This window comes from Carassius gibelio, chromosome B14, assembly GCF_023724105.1.
Source record: "Carassius gibelio isolate Cgi1373 ecotype wild population from Czech Republic chromosome B14, carGib1.2-hapl.c, whole genome shotgun sequence".
NCBI classification, from domain to species: Eukaryota; Metazoa; Chordata; class Actinopteri; order Cypriniformes; family Cyprinidae; genus Carassius; species Carassius gibelio.
This window is the reverse complement of record NC_068409.1, coordinates 19,028,273-19,051,480: the sequence shown is the minus strand read 5'-3', so window position 1 is coordinate 19,051,480 and position 23,208 is coordinate 19,028,273. Positions and strand designations below refer to the sequence as shown.

Sequence of the window (23,208 nt, the reverse complement as noted above, 5' to 3'; positions counted from 1 at the left end):
CTGAAGCCAAGCCAAGTTCTGAGTGAAATGTATAATGATTCACTCATAATCATTTCCTCTAGTGTGCTCCTCTTAACTTCAGATCCATTGTGACCGAATCATTGACTCAGTGTTGAATCAGAGAACCAGATCTGTCCAATTTATAAACGAATCACTTTTTTTTTTTCAACAAACTGGTTTATCTGTTTCGCTTATCGTGATCAGTTTGAATCATGTGATATGGCACTGTTGTTTGTGAGGTTAAGAAATGCATTAACATTCACTTGAAATTTATCCTATAAAAAGTAACAGCATTTCAATTTGGGTGAAGTACACTAAGCATATTTGTAGTGTGGTTAATACTTGATAATAATAAAAACTATATTTGATTTGAAACGGAAATGAAAATTCTCCTTAATTTTAACTAACAAAAATTATTTATAAAAAGTTGTTTAATGGAAAGTAAAATGGATATGAATTCTGTGGATATGGTTACAGTGAATGCAAATATAAAGAATATAGCAGTTATAATATTTTATATTTGAACTTTTGTATTATTCGTTATTAAAAATCTCTGTTTTTCATATTTATTTAATGTATAAGCAAAATTTAGTTTAGTGAACCTAAGAGTCAGTTTTATTAGTTTGTCTTGTGTTTGATTAATTACTGTCACACAGTGTTACCTAAAACTATTTAAACATTTTTTTAAATTTCACAAGTGCATGCAACAAAGATTTAAATACTCTGTAAAACAGGTGTTTATTTAAAGATAGATGTGTTTTTGATTTGTGCACATGTTCTTGATGTGGTTTAGGTCATGGTATCAGATGAAGGGGTCCCTCCATTAAGCTCCACTGCTACCGTAGTCATTGAAGTCCTGGATGAGAATGATAACAGCCCTCAGTTCAGCCATAAGCTTTTCCAGGTTAAACTCCCGGAGCTGCAGAGCACGGCTGAGCCTCAGGAGATCTACAGGATGGTGGCCCGTGATGACGATGTGGGGCCCAACGGCATGATCAAATACAGTCTGGAAGACAGCAGTGAGGATCGGTTTGATATTCATCCTGACACTGGGGTGGTGACAGCTAGAGGAGAGTTTGTTCGGGGCAACTACACTATTCTGACGGTACGAATACAAACTAGAACGGTGGACTTTTAGATTGAGAAGATGTTACAGTTTGGTTCAGAACAACCATTTGAATCAGTTTTTTTTTTTAAAATGCATTAAGACAGTTCTGTTCACTAGACAAGAAATATTTCAGTTGTGTCATACTATTATTTACTCATGTGAGTCACAGTACTATCAGTTTTGGGGCACAATCAAACATGTGGTGTAATTTTTTTTAAAATAATTATACTAAGGGTCAAAAGTTTGGAATATTTACGATATTTGAAGTCTCTGCTGCTCACTAAGACTGCTTTGATTTGATAAAAAATATAGTGAAACTAAGATTGTGAACTATTATTACAATTTAAAGGAACTGTTTTCTATTTGAATGTATTTTTTTTTTACATTACTTATTACTGTAATGACAAAGCTGGATTTTAAGCACAAAAGTTTTATGGAAGATATTGTGATATTTGTTGGTATATATATATATATATATATATATATATAATTGCTTTTTTAATTCTCAGTAGTGTTATAACAATTCTGTTTTCAGGTTTTATCGCATAAAATACCACAGATTAATATGATCTTTCTTGAAATATGACTTTTCAATTGAGAAAGCTGAATTTTTAGCATCATTAAACATGATCCTTCAGAAATCACTTGAATAGGCTGATTTGTGGTTCAAGAATTTGTGGTTATTATTAGTAAATCAGAAAATTGTTGTGCTGCTTAATATTTTTGTGGAAACTGTGATACAGAAATTTCTGAAAGAATACGTGACACTGAAGACTGGCGTAATGATGCTGAAAATTCAGCTTTACATCACATCAATAAATCACATTTTAAAATATATTCACGTAGAAAACAGTTATTGTAAATTGTAATAATATTTCACAATTGTATTGCATTACTAAGTGTTTTTAATCAAATAAACAGCTTACCAATGCTGTTTTCTTAAAAAAAACCTAATTATATAAAAAAAGTTATCAGTAGTGTAAATAATTCACAATTCAAAAGTCATGTTTCAAGAATAATGCAAGAAATTTTTAAGCAACATACTCTGATAAAAAAAAAAAAAGTTGTTATAATCCTAAAACATTCTACAAGCATTAACAGAATTTACGCCAACAAAGATAATGTGATATATTCCAATTACACAAAAAAGAAAAAGATACACGTTTTCTTTTTCACGATCACAGATTCAAGCAACAGATCAAGGCAGTCCTCCAAGAATGTCTGATGCCCGTTTGCATGTTGAATGGCAGTCCCAACCTGAGCCCAGCTCCGATGTGCTGGCTTTTGATGAGCCCCCCTTTAACTACGTGGTGATGGAGACAGATCCTGTCACTGACATGGTGGGAATCATCCGAACGGAGATCCCGCAGGACCTTCTCTTGTATGACATTATCGGTAAGCCCCTCTCTATCATTAATTTAACTCAAACAGTAAGGATGTTGGCTATCATGGTACAGTACAGCAGGGGGTCTGGGGTCACTGTGATTCTATAGCGTCCCTCTCTGTGCCAGGATGCTAATCTTAACAGTGACACATTTCTTCAGATGATAAGCCAGAGCACCAGAGGAGCTGTCTTCCTCACAGCCCTGCCATCAGTCTCTCTGTGGCCGTGCAAGCAGCACATATTCGCCTGCAGTTAAGGGCTGAACCTGACCTTCACTCTGCTCCCGCATTCTTACCTTCAGCCCTGCAGACTCACTCCGAGAGAAATGAGCTTCAGTGGAAATAAATCACAAACATTCGTAGTAGGGAGGGAAAATGAATAGCATGGAAAATAGTTCACCTGTTGGCTACATATCTTGTTTTATCTCAGCGTGGTTCTGATATGATGACAGCGAGGCTGGCATTAATTTACATTCGTTATCTTACTCTTAGATACGAACACATTATATTTTAACCAGAAGACTGGGTCAGTCTGATGAAAAAGACTCTTTGATATGAGACCCAGAGTCATACATTTCAGATAACTTACACATAGCTCGGTATTCGTGATGCATCATTTTGTGATTTATTAACGTTAGGTCATAGAAGTGGTTTCACTTTGTGCTTTTAATTATGATTTTTAATTCGATTCTGTACTTGATAAATGAAGCTAGACAGTTTGAAGTGATGTGATTACATAAATGTATAATTAAAAGTGCTAGTCTGTAAACCCCACACTTATTTAATTAGGAAGAAAACCAATGACAAAAAGAAGTAGCTATTGTAATAAGTTATGGATTATTACTTTGCATGGCAGAATTAACTGGGCAAAGTTGATTTGTTCATTAAAGCATTAAATAATCTATAATGGTTTTATGTTAGGACCATTCATGTTAAAAGCAATAATTTACATAAACAGCAGGAAAAATATAGAGAATATTATAGGTCTGAATCTTAAAGCAGTGCTTAGAAGTTGAATGATTGCATCTCTAGTGTGCTTAACTTTAACACTAACCCTGACTTGTCATCATCAAGTTTCAATGCTTTGTTTCACTGTAGCAGCCCATGAGAAGCCAATTATGTGTTCATCAAAAAAGATCAACAGACAGCTTTTCAGAATATATCTCAAAACCTCCATCAAGGCCAGTATTAGAAATCTTCAGCAAAGAGCTAGATCCATTTGAAAGCTTTGTAAAGTTTGGAAATAAACACAGCGAACAGACACCTGAAAATATAGTTATATTAAATCAGGACCGGAAAATGGGCCTTCAGTAGGTGGAATTTTTTAATAACCACCATCTGTTAAAGCAAGCGTGAATTTACCCCCACTGAGTAAGAAGTCTGGTCTTTTTATGCATGTGCCAAATATTGTCCCTTAAACAATAGTGCTGATCTGATGAATAGTGCCATAGGAGTGCCATTGTTTTCTGTCATTATTGTAACAGGATGGGCATAACAACAAAGTCTCATGTGGGTGTTAGAGAGAATTTGCATGATTGGTACCCATACCCTGAAATGTGACATCTACAGTATGCTGGTGCTTTTCATCAAGGCTTTTTCTTTTTTTTTAGAGGATTGTACGTCTATTACAGTTCACCTGAATCTAACTGTCACAACACTTCATGTTACTCAGCCCTAAAGTAATGCATACGGGTTCACCCACAGAGGTTCACTCAGAGGTGTTGATGGCAAACCATCAGATGTGCTTAACATGTTATTTTCTAATGCAGCAGATTTATGTTGGACAGTGATTGTTGACCTACAAAGAACAATGCAAAAGTACACAACAATTTTCTTAAAATCATACACTATAATGCATTAATCTTCATCATATTAATATAATATTGAATTATAATATTATTAATATTAATCTTAGCAGTCAGTAATACAGAAAGCATGCATATAGTCCAAAAATGAAGCTACATTGTTACATACATTTATAATTAAAAGCACTAGTCTGATTACAAACGTAATAAACTATTATTTTTATGGACTGTTGTAATTATGTAATATTGAAATGCATGCATTTAAATAATATTAATTGAATAGTAATTAAAACACATAAACAATGATTAATAGGCCAGCTAGAGAAGCAACAAATAAATAAGCACCATAAAGTTTGTTCGAATACATGCCCTTTGATGAGTATAATACATGGTAAGTGTTTTTAAAGTTGACAAGCCTTTTTTGTGGTTGCATGTACGTTGTTAGTTCAGAACAAACCTCAGACCGATGGGTTGAGAACCACTGATCTAACCAATAACTAATGTTATACTTTACTTTAGGTGGTGATGAAGAGCAGGACTTCTACATTGAGAAGAACACCGGAAGCATTGTGAAAGCTAGACGTCTGGATGCAGGCAGAAAATCTCATTACAACTTAACAGTCAGAGTCACAGATGGATTTCAGGCCATAACCACTCAGGTATGAGCACACATGCTAAATCCATCACACAATTAATGCAGAGTCAATAAATTCATAGTGTGCAAACAGAATGCAAGATGAAAGATGTATCATTGTTATCAGATCAGCATATTAATATGTCTCACTTTATGTCAATGGACAACTGAGAGTGTATTGGTTTGGCTTTCTTCTCTTAGGCCTACATTCAAGTAGTGGATATAAATGAACATCGGCCCATGTTCTTGAAGAGCCTCTATGAGGCGAGAGTGCCAGAGGACACATCTCCATTGATGGAGATCCTTCGCATCAGTGCCCATGATGCAGATGCCAACAGTGGACTTTATTACTCCATCCACAGCAGCCTTAACCCAGACAGCCTCACATACTTTCACCTGGACCAAAGGAGCGGTGTGCTTGTCATTAAAGAGGAGCTAGACTATGAGACCATCTCCACTCATACTCTGATCGTGATGGTAAAGAGACGCCTGACATGACTCATCTAGACTCATCTCAATGTCTTATGTAAATAGTAGCCAGTGCAATCTGTTTCAATTATAGACAAGCTTTGATTAAATGGGCATGAAAACATTTGGTAAATTTTCCAGTTGAATAATATTAGAATTCATTTAATCATCTCGAGTCCCCGACATAATGATATAGATGGGGTCACAGCACAGGGAAGACCATAAATCCACATTCCTGAAACATTCCTGACCTCAATTAAGCACCTAAAAAAAAAAAAAAAAAGTAGGTTATCTAAGGTCATCTTCTTGACTCTTGCACCACACACATTAACCCGTGTACTTTATCATTCCAGGTACGGGATGAGAAGATCCCAATAAAAAAGAACTTTGCGAAGGTTGTTGTGCATGTAGAAGACTGTAATGACCACAACCCATCTTTTCTGAGTACTCATTACGAGGGGACCATAAATAATATGGCACTCACCGGCACTGAAGTGCTAAGAGTCAAAGCCCTGGATAAGGATACTGGGAGCAATGCACAGCTTGTTTATTCCTTTCACTCTGGTAAGACATTTGCCTGGAGCACTATGTTACCTTTGCTTTTTAACAACTTTTGAGTTCATGCAAAGCACAAATACAAGTCTTGCCTTAATACTTCATTTGAATGTGGCATTTATAAATACACTTGTGTGGCAATTAAAAAAGTATAATCATGTTTAATCTGTTTTTGACATTTAACACAAAAATTATATTTTTTGTCCAGGTGGGAATGTAGATGGTGCTTTTGAAATCGACCAGGAGACAGGAAGCATTCGTGTGTCTGATGCATTAGACAAACTTCCGCAGGAGTTGTATCACCTCACAGTAAAAGCCACAGATCAGGGCTTTCCCCAGCGTAGTGCCCTTTGCCCTGTTACCGTCACCGTAAAGCTGTCTGAATTCACACCACCCAGGTTCTCCTCCGAAGAATACATCACTGAGATAAGTGAGGCCGTGCCTCCTGGCTCCCCTGCGCTATCTGTCTCCGCCAGCTGCCCGTCTTCAGTGCTGTACAGGATCACTGACGGCGACCCCAATGGGACATTCCACATCAACATAAACTCTGGACTCTTGTCTGTCCGAAACACTCTCGATTTTGAGCAACACCCTTCCTACCGTCTGACAATAAGAGCTACTAATACAGCGGGAGTCTCATCTGATGCAGTGGTTTACATTTATGTGATAGATAAAAATGACAACGCCCCTGTTTTCCATCAGAACACTTATTATGGGAAAATTAGTGAGTCTGCACCCATCAATAGCATGGTAACAGGGGAGAACAACACGCCGCTAGTGATTAAGGCGTCAGATGCGGACAAAGACACAAACGCTCTTCTGGTCTTCCAAATCCTTGAGCCTGCTGCTCAGAAAGTGTTTCAAATAGACCCAAGCATGGGTACCATCTCCTTAAAGTCTACAGTCGACTTTGAGGCAACACCTGAATTTTTCTTCACAGTTCAGGTGTGGGATTCTGGTGAGCCATCGCTAAGTGCATCCAAACCATGCAGAGTAAACATTCGTGTCCTGGACATTAACGATTGTCCTCCCAAATTTGCTTTACCTGTATATGAAACTGCCCTCACCTTACCGGTTTTTGAAGACATGGATGTGATCCAAGTGACAGCTCATGATGCAGATTCAGCAGTCACCTACATGATTTCAGAGAGCACTATTAATAATGCTTTTAAAATAGACCAGTCCACTGGAAACATCTCGGTGAATGATTCGTCAGAACTAGAGACCCATTATGAGTTAAAGATCACAGCCTCAGATGGGTTATATAAAGACACTACCCTAGTGAGATTAAATATCACCAATGCAACAAAGACTAGTCTGAAGTTCGAGGACAGGATGCATGTAGCCACTGTACTGGAGAACAGTACGTCAATAAAAAATTTAGCTGTTCTGAGAGCAACAGGTAGCTACCTGAATGAGCCCTTGAAGTACACTGTCTTGAACCCACATGGAAAGTTTGCAGTGATCCCATCATCTGGAATCCTGCAGACCACTGGCTTTCCGTTTGACCGGGAGGAACAGAATGAGTATGATGTTGCGGTGGAGGTTCGAGATTTGAGGAATCCTCCGCGTGTGGATGTCACTCATGTTAAGGTCTATATAGATGATATCAATGACAATGCCCCAGAAATATCAAATTTGCCTCATTCGCTGATGATATCGGATGAAACCGAACCAGGGGATGTTCTCTTTCAAGTTCTTGCGACCGACAATGACTCCGGTGAAAACGGATCCATACTATTTTCACTGGAGGATGATTTCAGTCTCTTCAGAATCGACCGTTATCTTGGAGATGTGTCACTACTAAGACCTTTAGATTTTGAGTCTGTGAATAAATATGTTCTCACTGTATTGGCCTCAGATGAGGGTGAGCCGAGTATGTCAGCCGCCGGGACGCTGTACGTCCAAGTGCAAAATCGTTCACATCCCATATTTCAAAGCTTGTACTACCCATTGAAATTACCTGAGAATATTAAGCCATTGACAACGATCCTGCATGTGCAAGCAAGAAATCCTGAAGGATACCGCCTTATCTACAATCTAGAGGAAGACAACGCCTCCAGGTTCTTTAACATCGATTTCAAAACAGGGGTCTTAAGTGTCACTGATTTCCTAGACTTTGAGACTCAAACAAAGCATATTTTGACTGTTCGTGCCACGGATTCGGTGACTGGCACCTTTACCGAAGCCAAAGTAGAGATCGATGTGGAAGATATAAATGACAATGCCCCTGTCTTTCAGAGTCTGTCTTATGTTGTAGATGTGTCTGAAGGCCTTCCAATAGGGACATCTGTTTTACAAGTCTCGGCTGTTGATAGAGATTCAGGCAGGAATTCAGATTTGATTTACCAGCTAATTGACAAAGAAAAATATTTTTGGGAAATCGACCCACTAAGTGGAATTTTGGTGACATCGCAAATATTAGACTATGAAACCTCACAACAGTTCACTCTGAAAGTTAAAGCCACAGATAAAGGCACTCCCAGTCTCAGCGGTGAGGCTCAAATCATCGTGAACGTCCTAGATGTCAATGATAACCCTCCAGATTTTATCGAGCCATCTTATCGGGCCTCTCTTGATGAAAAGGCCACTTGTGGCCACATCGTCATTAAAGTTCAGGCTTCAGACCCCGATAGTAAGGATGACCTCCAATATAAGATCCTGTCAGGCAATGAAGGAAGATTTTTCTCCATTAATGAATCATCCGGACTTATCTCATTCTCAAATGTGTGCAAAAGAAACCTGGATCCGTTTTATAACCTCACTGTAGCGGTTTCTGATGGTGTGTTTCAGAAGACTGCCCCTGTTAACATTGACATGACAAACGGCAACAAGTACAGCCCCTACTTTAGCCAGAACATTTACGAGGCAGATCTGGCAGAGAATGCAGAAGTAGGAACTCGTGTGATCCGACTGGCTGCTATTGACCCGGACGATGGTCCATACGGGAGTGTCGATTACACCATCATAAACAAGCTTGCTGATGAGAAGTTCTCTATCAACGAAGATGGACAAATTGTGACTTCTCAGTCTTTGGACAGAGAAAATCCATCGCAACGTGTGATCGCAATTAAGGTCATGGCTAAGGATGGAGGAGGAAGAGTGGGGTTTTGCACTGTAAAGATTATTCTAACAGATGAAAATGATAACGCCCCTCAGTTTAAAGCCTCCGAGTATCAGATTTCCATTCAATCAACAGTGAACAAAGGCTCACCAGTTATACAGATAATGGCTTATGACGCAGATGAAGGTAAAAACGCTGATGTCACTTACACAGTAGAAGAAGCGGAAGAGGTTACAGAAGATATTATTGAGGTCAACCCTTTTACCGGAGTGGTCAGTGTCAAAGAGAGTCTGGTTGGTTTGGAGAATAAGATTTTCAGCTTCAAAGTTAAGGCTAAAGATGGAGGCATACCCTTTTACAACTCCTCTGTGCCGGTACAGGTCAAGGTGGTCCCACCGGAGGTCATTCTCCCCCAGTTTACAGAGCCACTGTACTCGTTCTCAGCATCTGAGGACCTCCCTATTGGATATGAGATAGGGACAGTCAAGGCGGACGCCGATATGCCACTAATATACAGTTTGGTGAATGGCAACACTATAGACAGCAACAAAGAACATGTTTTTGCTGTCGACAAAGACACCGGTACTCTAGTAATGCAGAAGCACATTGACCACGAAAAAACCAAGACATACAAGATTGACGTGATCGCTCAAGGAAGTCACAATGGCACCGATGTAGCATCTCTTGTATCTGTTCACATAGAGGTTCAAGATGTTAATGACAATAAACCTGTGTTTGAGGCAGACCCCTACGAGGCCTTCCTGGCTGAGAATTTGCCCCCTGGCACCACAGTCATTCAAGTGACTGCTAATGATGCAGATACAAACGTCAATGGAGAAGTCTCATATACGCTTGAGTCGGACTCAGATGATATTGGCGACATGTTTACCATTGATTCGCAAACTGGCTGGATTACTACCTTAAAGAGGGCTGATTCTGAGACAAAACAGCTTTATAGGTTCTATGTGGTAGCCACTGATCATGGCAACGCTGTTAAACTATCCTCTTCTGCACTAGTTGAGGTTACTATCACAGATGAAAATGACAACCCACCTCAGTTTACAGAGGAACTGTACCAAGGGTCCATCCTTGAGAACAGCAGGCCTGGAGAAACCATTGTCACTCTGACAACTGCTGATAAAGATGTGTCTGCAGAACACAGACAGATTGTATGTTATATAACAGGTATGCAAAGTTAAAGGATGCCTTATTGTTTATAGAGATTACAGTTGTCATTACCAAATCTAAATCATTTATAAAACCGAGTTCTGGAAGTTCTTCTGGTTTTACAGTTCAGCTTTGACATTTTAATTCAAGTCTGTTGTATAAACAAGTTTTGCATGGGTGAAGTTGTGTATTTTGGTTTTAAACAAATACTGTTGGTGTTTTCATCTCTGAAGATGGAGACCCATTGGGCCAGTTCTCAGTCACAGCAGCAGGGGAGGAGTGGACAGTAATTTCCAAAAGTCCACTTGACAGAGAAGACAAAGACAGATATAACCTTAAGATAATGGCCACAGATGGAAGGTTTCAAACATCTGCTAATGTGGAGGTCCATGTTCTCGACCTCAATGACAACAGTCCTTTGTGTGAACAAGTAAGTCAGATAATCTCCAGAAGATATGTGTGCTTCTTCAATTATGGCCACTTTGTCTCTAAATGCAAAATAATAATAAATAAATCTGGTGAAATTAATTTTTGAATGTAGGAAAAATAAGCAATGAATGCATGGCAAAAAGTTTCCAATATGTTATTCATAAAGTAGATTGAAAACATTGAAATTCATTCAAGAAAAATCACCCTAAAAAGTGTTTGTAGAAACACCCAAAATTCTAAAAGTACTTGGGTTATTGTTTCCAAATTACACAACTTGATGAAATATGATGTAAATGTTGAAATATGATGGCAACCCATTTTTTGTTGTTGAAAACTTGCCATTTGGAATATATTTAGTAACTTTTTCCCTTTTCCCAGTTACTTTATACTGAGGCTGTCATGGAGAATTTAAAACCACGCTTGTTCATCCTGAAGATATCCGCTTCTGACCCCGACATTGGGACAAATGGCCAAGTGTCATTCACTCTCCATGGACCTAATGCAGACAAGTTCCATCTTGATTCCAGAACTGGTAATTTTGATCTCCAGATCTAGTTCCTCCTGTATTTTCCTAGAAGAATTCACTGTTTAAAAATAGCTAGAAACAGTTAGAGATTGCCTTTGCTTATTACTGTTTTGAGGAAAGTTTGTCAACAACGAAGATAAGAGGCAACTCTTCCAGGGCATTGGGAATTTTTTGAATTCCTTGTAAACAATGAGAGTTTTTGATTTATGATAAGTTTATGTGACCTACCTTCTTCCACAGTATCCTATCTAAATGTAACATCTTTAAAGCTGGTTATATTGGGTTTCAAAGATACAAGCTGCATGAAATGCTTTGGGCAAAGGACTGTGTCCAGCTCTGTAGTGTTAAATTCCTGAAACAGCAACTTTCTTTGTTTTTTGTAGCCATGTTAAGAAAAGAAACCAGTAACTCCAAGTATATAATCTGTTGCACACCTTTATCAAATAAATAACTAGTCAAGACTCGTCTCAGATACCATACATGTTACAACACCTTGTGTTTAACGCTCCCCTGTTATCGTCAGTAAAGCCTTGCTTCGAGCATATGCATTCTTTTTTAATTTTTTTTTTTTTTTAGGAGAGCTATTCACCCTTGCTGTTTTGGACCGGGAGCGGGAAACAGAATATGATCTTGTTGTTAAAGCGACTGATGGCGGTGGCCGCTCTTGTCAGACAGACGTCACACTCATGGTGCAAGACATGAATGACAACCCGCCACAATTCTCCACAAGCCATTATGAAATCACGGTGTTTGACAACACTACGATTAGGACGCCTATTGCTGTCATCTATGCCAAAGACCCAGACACAGGTATGGTACTGCTTCTCTTGTCACGAATGCCTGCTTTAAAGCAAAAAAAAAGAGCTGTTTTCAGCTTATCTACTCAGAAAGCATTAAAAGCCCCCAGGTTTTTTCACTGACCCATTGCATGCAGGTTGAAATCCTAAAAGTATGCAGTGTTTGATGTGGGAATGAAGGTTGTGACAGAGAAACATGATTAGGGAGGGACAGACCACACCTGGAGATGTGTGTGAACATGTACACACACTGACTACCGTCAGAGGGATTCGTGTGAATTTGAAATACTTTGCCTTTTATATAATATGTCTTCAGGTGAATTAATGACATTATCATCTCTAAACACATGTATTATGCAAATGTGCAAAGTCAAAGAACAGAATGTGTTTATATTGCAATGTGACCATCAATCAATGCTAACACTTTCTTTACCAACTAATGTCATTAGAGTATTAGAAAACTGGCTGCTTGATATCTGCTAACACTTTATTCTGACTATAAGTAACTTTGAAAGTACATGTCGACATATTCTACCAACCCTAACTAATACTGAAATGAGTGTTAGTTGACATGAAGTTGCAAATTAATGAGTGTTAGTTGATGTGTATGTTGCAAAGTTACTTATAGTTAGTAGAATGTCTAAAGTAGACTATCAAAATAAAGTGTAATCAAATAACAGTAACCAGTTAAATAATTATGCAGTGACCAATTCTCACTATTAAAAAGCAGGCGTATTACTAATATATTGGCTGTTTATTAGTACGTTTAAAGCACATGCTTTATTTTTATGATCTTATTTTAGATCCCTTTATGCTAAACTTAACTACCTTACTAATTAGGAGTTTACTGATATAAAAGTAATTGTCAGTAGTTAGTTAATAGTGAGAAATAGCATATCACTTTTAAGAAACCGAATCATTTTTAGGCATCTGTTGTGCATCTGTCCTTTCCTGAACTGAAATACTGAGAATATCATGTTATGTAACTCTTCCAGGTATAAACTCAGAGGTGAGATACTCTCTTCAAGGCGCAGACAGCGGCTTCTTCTCCCTAGATGAAATCTCAGGCATTCTGAGACTGGAGAGATCTCTAGCCGATGAGATCAAGTCCACTTATGAGATGAAAGTGAAAGCCACTGACCGAGGCCTCCCTCGTCACCTCTTCTCCTTCGCCACCGTTACAGTACACGTGGTGGTCCTGAGTGATTACCAGCCGCTGTTTCTTAGCTCGGAGTACTCTGTACAGATCCCAGAATCACTTCGGATCGGCTCGGAGGTGATCAGTGTGTCTGCCCTCACCAAAGACGACACAGAAAGTGAGCCTGTGCGATATACTATCATCTCTGGCAACGAAGACGGCCGATTCCAGATAAACCCCATGACAGGTACGGGCTTTTTAATTGCGATTTTTTTTTTTTTGGGATGCATGTAAATAAAACTATTTGATGAAATATACAGCGTCAAACACGTCAACAATTTTACATACTATACAATTCAAAGGTTGATTTAGATTTATTGTTGGTATAATTTTAGATCTTTTATTATGATGAAATCAAAGTGCAACCAACAAGAAACATAAGAAAGTATGGTGAGTTGCATAGTTAAATGTCAACCCCCAAAACAATGATATTTACGACATACTTATATAAAAGAAAAATACCTTACATACCACTCGCATGTATTCAAGGTGTACAGAAAATGTTTTTACCTTTCACTTGATTGTTTAAAGTGATTAAATTGAATATTTTCTTGAAAATGCCATAAAAGTTATAATCTAGTTTTTAAAAAAAAGTTAGGTCACACTTTATTTTAAGGCCCAGTTCTCACTATTAACTCACAGTTAACTTATGACTTTTGCATTAATTAACTCCTAATTTGCTGTTTATTAATAGTTAGTAAGATGTAAATTATGGTCATGCAAAATTATGCATTAATATGTGCTATATAACAGCCGGTATGCTAGTAATATGCATTGGAATCGGTCCTTAAAATAAAGTTCTTATGTATTTTTACTCTTTTTAGGAACCTTTTAACTAAAGAATCTGATATGAAAAGATTTAACTGCAGCCCATCTAACTTGAAGTCAGTGTCACTCTGTCAGAATGTTTGTGGTTTATGTACAGAACATTACTCATCATTACTTGCACAAAGTAGACGTGATATATTAGCATGCTGCCATTGATCCTCTGTGGCTTATTCCTGTTGTGTGAAGCTGGAGTTTTCTTCAGCATGAGTAAATGTTAAACAGAGGGACCTGTGCTGACATGTTCTGAATCCACACAGGCACTTGTCAGCTTGTTTATTCCCATCTGTTCATTCCTCTTAGTCTCTCCTCTCTATCTCTCTCGCTCGTGTCCTCTTATCGCGAATCCTCAGAGCCTTCGTGCTGTAAGACTTTTGTGAGAGATTGAGCCAAACTGTTTATTAGCTGTCAAACAATACACTACTTTGAGTTCTGCTAGCAGGCTTTCTGCACAAATCAATTGGATATTTAGTGATCATTTCAACCCAAAAGCTAGAAGTCCAGTGTGTAGTTGCTTATAGTCTCAGCACATAACAGTCAAGCTCATGTATGCATTAGATTTTGAACTATTTATTTGTGCCTAGAGTGCTATCTAGACAAACCTTTATATGGTATAAGAAAGTAAATAATATAGATGATTTATTGTAGTTCAACAGCATTTTTCCAGTGTTATGTCAGCAGTATATTCTTTCCGTGAAGTAGAATATTTCGTGCAAGTCATGACATAATTTAAATCCGTCAATCATTCATTAAACCAGTTGCTCTGTATTATTGAGCCATTTTCTCATGTTATGCAAGGTGAAACTGAATAATTGTAGGATTAAAAATAAACACATTTAATTTACATCTCTTAAACCCAATTAAATGCAATAAGAACCAGTTACACTGATGGATTCATGAGTAAGATGATTTACACGATGTAGCCATGAATTACAGAAATAAAAATATGACCACGTTAGAAAATCACCTGTCCAACTCTGGTGTAAAAGTGATCATAATTTGATTAACGACATAATACCTCTGACATTTCAAAAGGACTTTAAATCCTGGGGTCTTAATGAAATGTCACGGAAATATTAAAGTATGGACGGATGTCTAATGGCTGTATCGCTGCAAATAGCCTCAGGAAAGAGTTTAAAATATCAGTTTGCTACTGCACTTTTTAAAGAAGAATAACATATAACAATGAAGATGTAGCTGCTTACTTTAGGTAATGAACTGGCAAGTTTGTGCTTGTTCATTAAATCTGGAAGGTCCACAAGGGTTAATATTGTGCAAGTGAGACGTTTTCCAGGTTACTGTCAGCTAATCAACTGCATTACTTTCCCCCACCCATACAGACATAAGTCAAAGTAAATGGCATATTTAAATTATTTTTAATGGGGAATGACAAGAAGGCGATGATGGATAGATGTGAATTTTTTTTTTTTTTTTTTTTTTGTGATCCGGGTGTTGATCATCAGTCAAGTAAAGCCGTCCATGCTCACAATAACTATGAAAACAGGCGAAGCTACTCAACACCGTACTTGTCATTGTGAGCCGAAGGGACATAATCCTTTATTGTCAATAAAACATTCATACTGTATGTGTGACATCAACATTAGAGGATAATAGGAGCTATTATATTATACATTCATAACTGTTTTAAGACATTCTGACATGATAAATCACATGAATTTGTCATTACAGGAACTCATGAATGGGAATACTTACTGACTACTTTAGACATTCTACTAACTTTACAACTACATGTTAACTAGCAGTTAATAATGTACTTTTTCCAGTTTTTGCATCTTCCAGTAGATGTCACAGTTTTACATCTTATTACCCACGGTTCAGCGTCACATTGCATCTCTCACACTTTGATCTCTGCACTGACAGAAAGTGATTTCTGTCCTTCAAAGCAAATGAAAAATATAAATACGATCCGACATAAACTGATGTCTGACACTGATGGTTTTTGCAATTCACATGGACTGTTCATTTTATGAATGCCGAGCTGCATCATTCTCCATCTTACAATTAAATGATTTATAAATGCACATTTGGCCCTAGCGAGCCAATGATGCAGCATCTTCATCAAACTTGACATTGACCAGTGCTGCTTTTGCCTAGACGAGGATTACTTTTGCCGTCCACTTTTGCATTGAACTCAAGCTCTATGTTCAAACACAAGAACAAACACGCCTATATTGACAGAACGTGTGCCAAGGACAAACACGGCCCATAATAATACGGTGGAGGATCTCTAAAAAAGCCATTAAGTGACACAACATAGCCATTGATCTTTAAAAGCAATAAAAAGAAACAGAAGCAATTTTGCACTTGTTGCAAATGGATTCTTGAGCTAAGCAAAAAATGCCAGTTCTTCAGTGCCATCTCGTTTTACTCTAATGATGTAAGCAGAATGACCGGCAAAAGGTCCAATCGGAAACTTTCTCTTCTGGGACATACATAAAATAGCAACGTCTACCCATAATGCACAGAGCAAATCGCACCGGATTTTCAAATGCTTTAGATGAATCAGCTTCTTGTAGGAATCAACTGCTTCGCAAAAACAGAAAAGGCAACGTTGCATAAAATATATCATGCATTCAGTCCAACTCCACTGTGAAGTACATGAGAGTTATTAGTCATGTTGGAATGTGAGTTTTCTATGCGGTCAGCTGATGCAACAATAAAATACAATCAGCTGGTGTTACATTGGAATGAAGTTTCTGTCAGCACTATTCTGTACTGAGCACACAATATGTTAGGATCACAATAAATACAGCGGTTTAGTTTGGATAAATCTAAAGCAGATGAGCATAAACATTATCACACTTCACATTAGGTTTCTCTTCCCCAAGACTCCCAGACCAGCTGGTAACTGGGGAATGCAAAACAAAACTCATCCGACCCTAGAGATTTTTTGTGTATCCTGCCAGCATTGTATTTTGTATTTTAAGCCACTATTTAATATTTTTAATTCTCACTTTTCCCTTTTTCCCCAGAATAAACTTTACTTTTCTTGCAATCACTTTGAACCAGCTGGAAACTGATAAAGAGATGACTCAGGCCTGGATGTGATTTTGTTGTTTTGTGCCACAGGTTTGCTGTCGCTGAACTCTGTGCTGGATTTCGAGCTTCGCCGCGAGTATTACCTGTCAGTGGAGGGAGCAAGGGGCAAGCCGTCGCTCAGTGACATTGCCACGGTTATGATCAATATCACAGACGTCAATGACAACCCGCCTGTCTTTAACCGCAGCAGCTACAGTGCTGTGATTGCAGAGGACATTTCCCCCGGGGATATGGTTCTGCAGGTATCACGCTTTCCCATAACTCTCACTCAACATCCAATGATAAGACTTTTTAGTTAAGGCTCCAATTTTCACTAAAACTAACTATTAACTATGACATTTGCCTCAAATAATGCATAATTACTGCTTATTAATCGTTAGTAATATAGTTGTTAAATATGGGTGCTGGGTAGGATTAAGAGATCTAGAATATGGAAATGCAGAATAAGTGCTTTGCAAGTATTAATAAACAAACAAATACAATAAACTAAACAAAATCTAAATTGTATATAAAGATATTAATATGCAATAACAATATACAGATGTTAAGAGTTATATATTATGGGAATATTATTATTTTGAATTAGGTGCATTTTTTATACCACATCAGAAGATTATATATATATTTTCTTGTTTAAAGCATAAACCCCAATAGATAAAAAAATTAAATTTGTATATAAGCAAGTTACAACTTTACAATATTCTATGCACAACAAACAAACAATGTTATTTTAGTATTATTTATATAAAATTATACTATTTATTAAAATTTCTTTCTTAGTTATTTTTATATTTTAGTTATAATTTAAGTTTCAATCGTTTTATTATGTGGATTTGCCATTTTTTTAAAATATATATTTTACATTTCTGTTTAGCTTTGACTGATTTTTAGTTTGAGCAGTTTTAATACTTTTAAGTTTATTTCAGTTCTGCTAGAGCAACATTTCTCATTTTTGTACATTCTTAAAAATTAATTGAATATTAATTATTTGATTTCAGCTTTATTTCAATTATCACTATTTTAATAGTTTTCTTTTGTTAAAGTAAAGATAGACTTTTAATGGAAAACAACGAAAAGTACTGATTATAAAACATTCTTTTTCGGGATTGTTGACTTCATAGTGTCTCAGACTCTTTCAATGAAACAAAATGAAGCCAGCTGTTGTCAATCTGGTGGCGGGACTGAGACAAGCTATTGTGGCAGCTGTTGAGAGAATGATTTACTGCATCTGTCAGTTAAACAATCAGAAAAACAGTTTGAACGGAGAAATCAGCTAATGGTGATTGTATATGAGCACTCACAGTCAGCTCAGCGATTTTTTTTGCGGCATTAGCTTTGTCTAATGCAGACCGCTAGATTAGAAGAATCTGCAGTAATCCAGAGCTTTAAAGCTGTGTTTAATACCTCACAGGTGTGCTCATCTTCCTTTCACTAACTGTGCATCTGTCTCAGGTAAGAGCCGTCGACCTTGATGGGCCTCCGAATAATTTCATCGTCTACTCTATTGTGAGCGGTGATCCACAGCAACAGTTCAGCATCGATCCTCGCACCGGCCACGTAACGGTGCGCTCCACGCTGGACAGGGAAGAGGTGGGTTTCTCTTTCACTCCTGAATCACTGCCCAGAGCACATACTCATATGTTTAATCAGGGATTTAGATGTATCTGTTGAATCCTCTGATCATAGATGAACATATTAATCACCACTATGCATATTTGACTGCTGTTATTGAACGTCAGTGTCGGGATGTTCATATATTTTATCATATTTCAGATAACGCACTACTCATTAACCGTGCAAGCTGCCGATGAAGGCGATCCCCCTTTATCCTCCGCCGTCCAGGTGACGGTGACCGTATCTGACGTCAACGACAACCCACCGATGTTCTCGCAGATCAATCACAGCCTCGTCCTTCAGGTAAAAACACATGCCCAAAATCTACCTTTTTTGCCTCCCTGCCCAATTAGTCAATGATTTTGTTAATTCAGACAGACAGCTTCAGATGGCAGTGCAATATCACGCCTAATGTTCTAGAAGAAATTCAAATGAGCTCTACAGATAACAAAGTGAAAATTGCATGCTTAAAATTTTTGTTTTATGGTAGAAATGAAAGAATACGTTGACCTCTTGCCACTCCATCATACACAAGGTTCAACCAAACAATTTTCCCTCCGAATTTGCTAGTAAATTTAACAATTAATAAGATCATGCTAACAAGAAAATGCTAGTAATACATTGAATTAAACATTAAACAAGAATAAAAATATGAAATACACTGAAAAAAAAAGATTCATTGAATTTACAAACAAGTATATAATAATAAATAAATAAAAATTAAGGTAAGTGGTTGCAATCAATTTATTTTAGCTACATTTAAATAAACAAATTTAGCTGATTAACGTTTAGCTGCAACCACTTACCTAAATAAAATTGTAGTATAATTTTCTTCAGTGTAGTATTTTCATGTAAACCAGTAGTCTTTGTTTTATTTGTAACTTAAAAACACTTTTGGTAGCACTTTACTATTTTATAGTGCATTATATATATAATGGCTTTAATGCATTAAAATTACATTGTATGATCTCCTGAATAATTGTAACCCCTATTATAATACATTTCTAGTCTCTGTTACACCTTTAGAAAGCATAATGCATTAAAATGCGTTACAAACAAATATTAAGGATTTTTCTAATATAATAGATTTTAATTTTGGTTACATCTACTTATGAAAAAATATAATGCATTACAATGTACATTTATAATACATTTTTAATACAATACACAAAGGCTGTAACACTTTCTTTTTTTTTCTTTTTTTTATCAGAGTAGCAATTTCTGATTGTTTCTACCCAATTTTTTCTTCTTCAATGCACTGAATCACAAGCATAGGATTGTGAGAAATCAAAGGTGCAAAAACCAGGCACGGTTGTCATCACATTTGTGCTCTTAGCTGCACATGAGCACAGGGGAAGCCAAGAGTTCAGGCTAAACTCCAGAATCAATTGCATACCGATAAAAATAAAGAACACATTAATATTAATTGTTCATCTACTTTCGAGAAAGGAAAGCTACAACCTTTCTAAAAGTCTGACGGTATTTTCCAAACACGTGTGGCTTGATTAATGGTGTTTTTCTGGACACAGGAAGGGGAGGCTGTGGGCAGTGGAGTTCTGCAGCTGCTGGTAACAGACAGAGATACGCCTCAGAACGGCCCTCCCTTCTCCTTCTATATTATCTCGGGAAACGAGGACAGGAGCTTTCACATTGACCAAGGAGGACTGCTGTCCGTATCCTCCCCACTGAGGAGGAGAGACAAGCCTCAGCATCTGCTAAAAATCCAGGTGAAAGATTTCATTCATTCATTTCAGTTAGGAGTACAGCGCATGATTACCACACATACTTGTTTTAAGATTAAAGTGGTACTGTAGTTCACCCAAAAATGAAAGACTGTCATCATTCACTCATCCTCATGTTGTTCCACAGCAGAAGAATATTTTTATTTTTTATGCTTCTCCTTTCTTCTATAATGGAAGTGAACAAGGATGAGTCCTATCAAATTGTCATAAAAAATAAAAATAAAGAAAAACACTGTGAAACTACCATAAACTACAAATTGTATGCCATAGGACTATTCCAAGCCTTTAGAAGCCATAATGTGTATTTTTTTTCTTCTTTTTTTCTTCTGCCTTTTAAGCTCAGCAACCTACAGTAGGTCTATTATATTATATTATATTATATTATATTATATTATATTATATTATATTATATTATATTATATTATATTATATTATATTATATTATATTATATTATAGTATAGTATATTATATTATATTATATGTGTTAAATGATAAGTCAAGATTAATTGTAGCCAAAATATAAGTTTTTGTTTTCATAATATATTCTTGTGTACTGTATATATTTATATAAATACACACATACATGTATAATATTTCAGTAAAATATGTTAAAATATATTTATCTATGATGTAAATTATATGTGTATAAATATATACATGTAAATACATCTATGCATTTTTCAAAATATATACTCTATGTGTGTATATTTGTACATGCATAATATATAATATAATGCATAATATATAATATAATCGCGATTAATCGTTTGACAGCACTATAACATACAATTTTGTTATATTATGTTGTAAATGCACATTCCAATAGGTTGCACAATTCTAAGTTCAGGTCTGCCTCTATTATAACCTACACGACCTTAAAAAATTCAGGCGTTTCACAGAAGGTTTTCAGGCGTAGTTAATCCAGCCTTTCAAGTTCAGTCTTGACATACATTCATTTGCTATTTAAAAATGATACTTACTTCAGTCTCCTTGAATTTAAATGTAAAAGTCTAATTTTAAATGATGCTCTCTTTAACTTAAAGGAATCTCTGGTGACTATAAAAGAGTTCCGTGAACATTTGTCAAAACTTCTCCAAAACAAAAACCAGAAGTCATACAGGTTTGCAACAACAGTCCTATAGAGTAAATAAATTATGATAGAATCTTTCATTTTTATGTGAACTATACCTTCAAATGGAATTTGGCATGTAAGGGATAGTACAACCTGACCTAAACTAGTGGTTATCTGTGGACCAGTGCTTCTACCACACCAATCTTCAATTATTTAAAGTGACTCTTCAAAGGTCAGTGCATTGTTCACACGTCGCAATGCTTTTTTCACACATCACATAAATATCATCTCCACAGGTCACTGACAGCGGCCACCCTCCTCTGTCCTCAATATGTGTGGTGAAAATCAGCATCACAGAGCAGAGCCGATATCCACCCACTGTGACTCCTCTAGAGGTTTTCATCACCACCGCCGGCGGGACGTTTTCCAAACGTGTCATCGGCAAGCTGCACGCCACGGACCAAGATCCCCAAGACGTCCTGTCTTACAAACTGGTTTCTGAAGGCCTGGAACAAGGCCTGTTCTCGGTAGACGTAGTGGATGGAAAGATCGTGGTGGAGAAGAACCTGGATCCAGGCCTGTACCGCTTGAACGTGAGCGTGTCAGATGGGAAATTTAGCATCTGGGCGGAAGTGAAAGTCCATGTCTGGGCTGCTGCTCAACACGATCTGGATCAGGGCTTCACGTTGCAGTTGGCTGGACTTTCGGCGGAAGAGTTCGTGTCTGATCACTGGAGAGGGCTCCAGCGCAGCCTGGGCTCGAAGCTGAACATCCCCAGACAAGAGCTGCACATCGCCAGCTTGCAACAGCAGCCAAACGCCATCAACATGGAGGTCCTTCTGGTCCGGAGAGCTCAGGATGGCTCTGTCCAGCCCATGCCTGCTCAGCAGCTCACTAGAGTCCTTTCATCCGTAGAAGATACGCTGGGTTTGAACGTCTTGAGACTGGACCATGATGGTTGTGTGGGTGCTGGTTGCCCACCTCGGGGTTGCAGGAACGCTGTGGTGATGAGGCAGGGGAGAATGAGTAACTACGCCACAGCACGGGCGAACTTCATCACCCCGCAGCACAGCTGGGAGAGCGTGTGCTCCTGCAACGGTAGGCGGCGAGACCACCAGCATCTTATTCTGCATTCCACTAAGGATTTAGACAAACCCGGAGGCCTTGAATTATTATCTTGTTTCTCACGTAGTTGCACCTTTCTGGGTTTGTCTTAAAGGAACAGTTCACCCTAAAAGTAAAAACACAGTCATGTCATTCCTAAATAAGAATACAAAATAAAAAAGTAATTTCAAGCTTTACTTTCAAACTTAAGTGAGGACAAAACGGTCTATATCAGTGGCTCTCAGCCAGGTGGCCAGGGCCCAAAAGATGACTTAAAATTACATAAAATAAGATTAAATAAGATAAACAACACAAAATCCACCTCACCTTAATACTGTGATTTCTAGATTTCTAGAAAAGTCACATTAATTAATGCAATGTTAAAATGCTATGGATATTTGTATAATATTTTATGACCCTGGAGCACAAAACCAGTCTTAAGTCTCTGGGGTATTTTTGTAGCAATAGCCAAAATACATTGTATGGGTAAAAATTATTGATTGTTCTTTTATGCCAAAAATCTTTAAGTAAAGATCATGTTCCATTAATATATTTTGTAAATGTCCTGCTGTAAATATATTAAAACATAATTTTTGATTAGTAATATACATTGCAAAGAACTTCATTTGGATAACTTTAAAGGCGATCTTCTCAAT

The 23,208-nt window shown here is 37.3% G+C and overlaps 1 protein-coding gene across 1 annotated transcript in view; it reads left to right on the top strand.

Annotated features, from left to right (window-relative positions):
* Positions 1-23,208, top strand: part of LOC127971679 (protocadherin Fat 2-like) — a 43,777-nt gene that overhangs the window by 9,733 nt on the left and 10,836 nt on the right. The window contains exons 5-19 of the mRNA XM_052574873.1: positions 794-1,105; positions 2,293-2,503; positions 4,816-4,955; positions 5,132-5,407; positions 5,752-5,962; positions 6,162-10,202; positions 10,418-10,614; positions 10,992-11,145; positions 11,716-11,949; positions 12,932-13,321; positions 17,050-17,261; positions 18,472-18,609; positions 18,793-18,936; positions 20,163-20,360; positions 21,745-22,546. Of these exons, the coding sequence (XP_052430833.1) occupies positions 794-1,105; positions 2,293-2,503; positions 4,816-4,955; positions 5,132-5,407; positions 5,752-5,962; positions 6,162-10,202; positions 10,418-10,614; positions 10,992-11,145; positions 11,716-11,949; positions 12,932-13,321; positions 17,050-17,261; positions 18,472-18,609; positions 18,793-18,936; positions 20,163-20,360; positions 21,745-22,546 (7,660 nt within the window). The remainder of the gene's footprint in view (positions 1-793; positions 1,106-2,292; positions 2,504-4,815; positions 4,956-5,131; positions 5,408-5,751; positions 5,963-6,161; positions 10,203-10,417; positions 10,615-10,991; positions 11,146-11,715; positions 11,950-12,931; positions 13,322-17,049; positions 17,262-18,471; positions 18,610-18,792; positions 18,937-20,162; positions 20,361-21,744; positions 22,547-23,208) is intronic.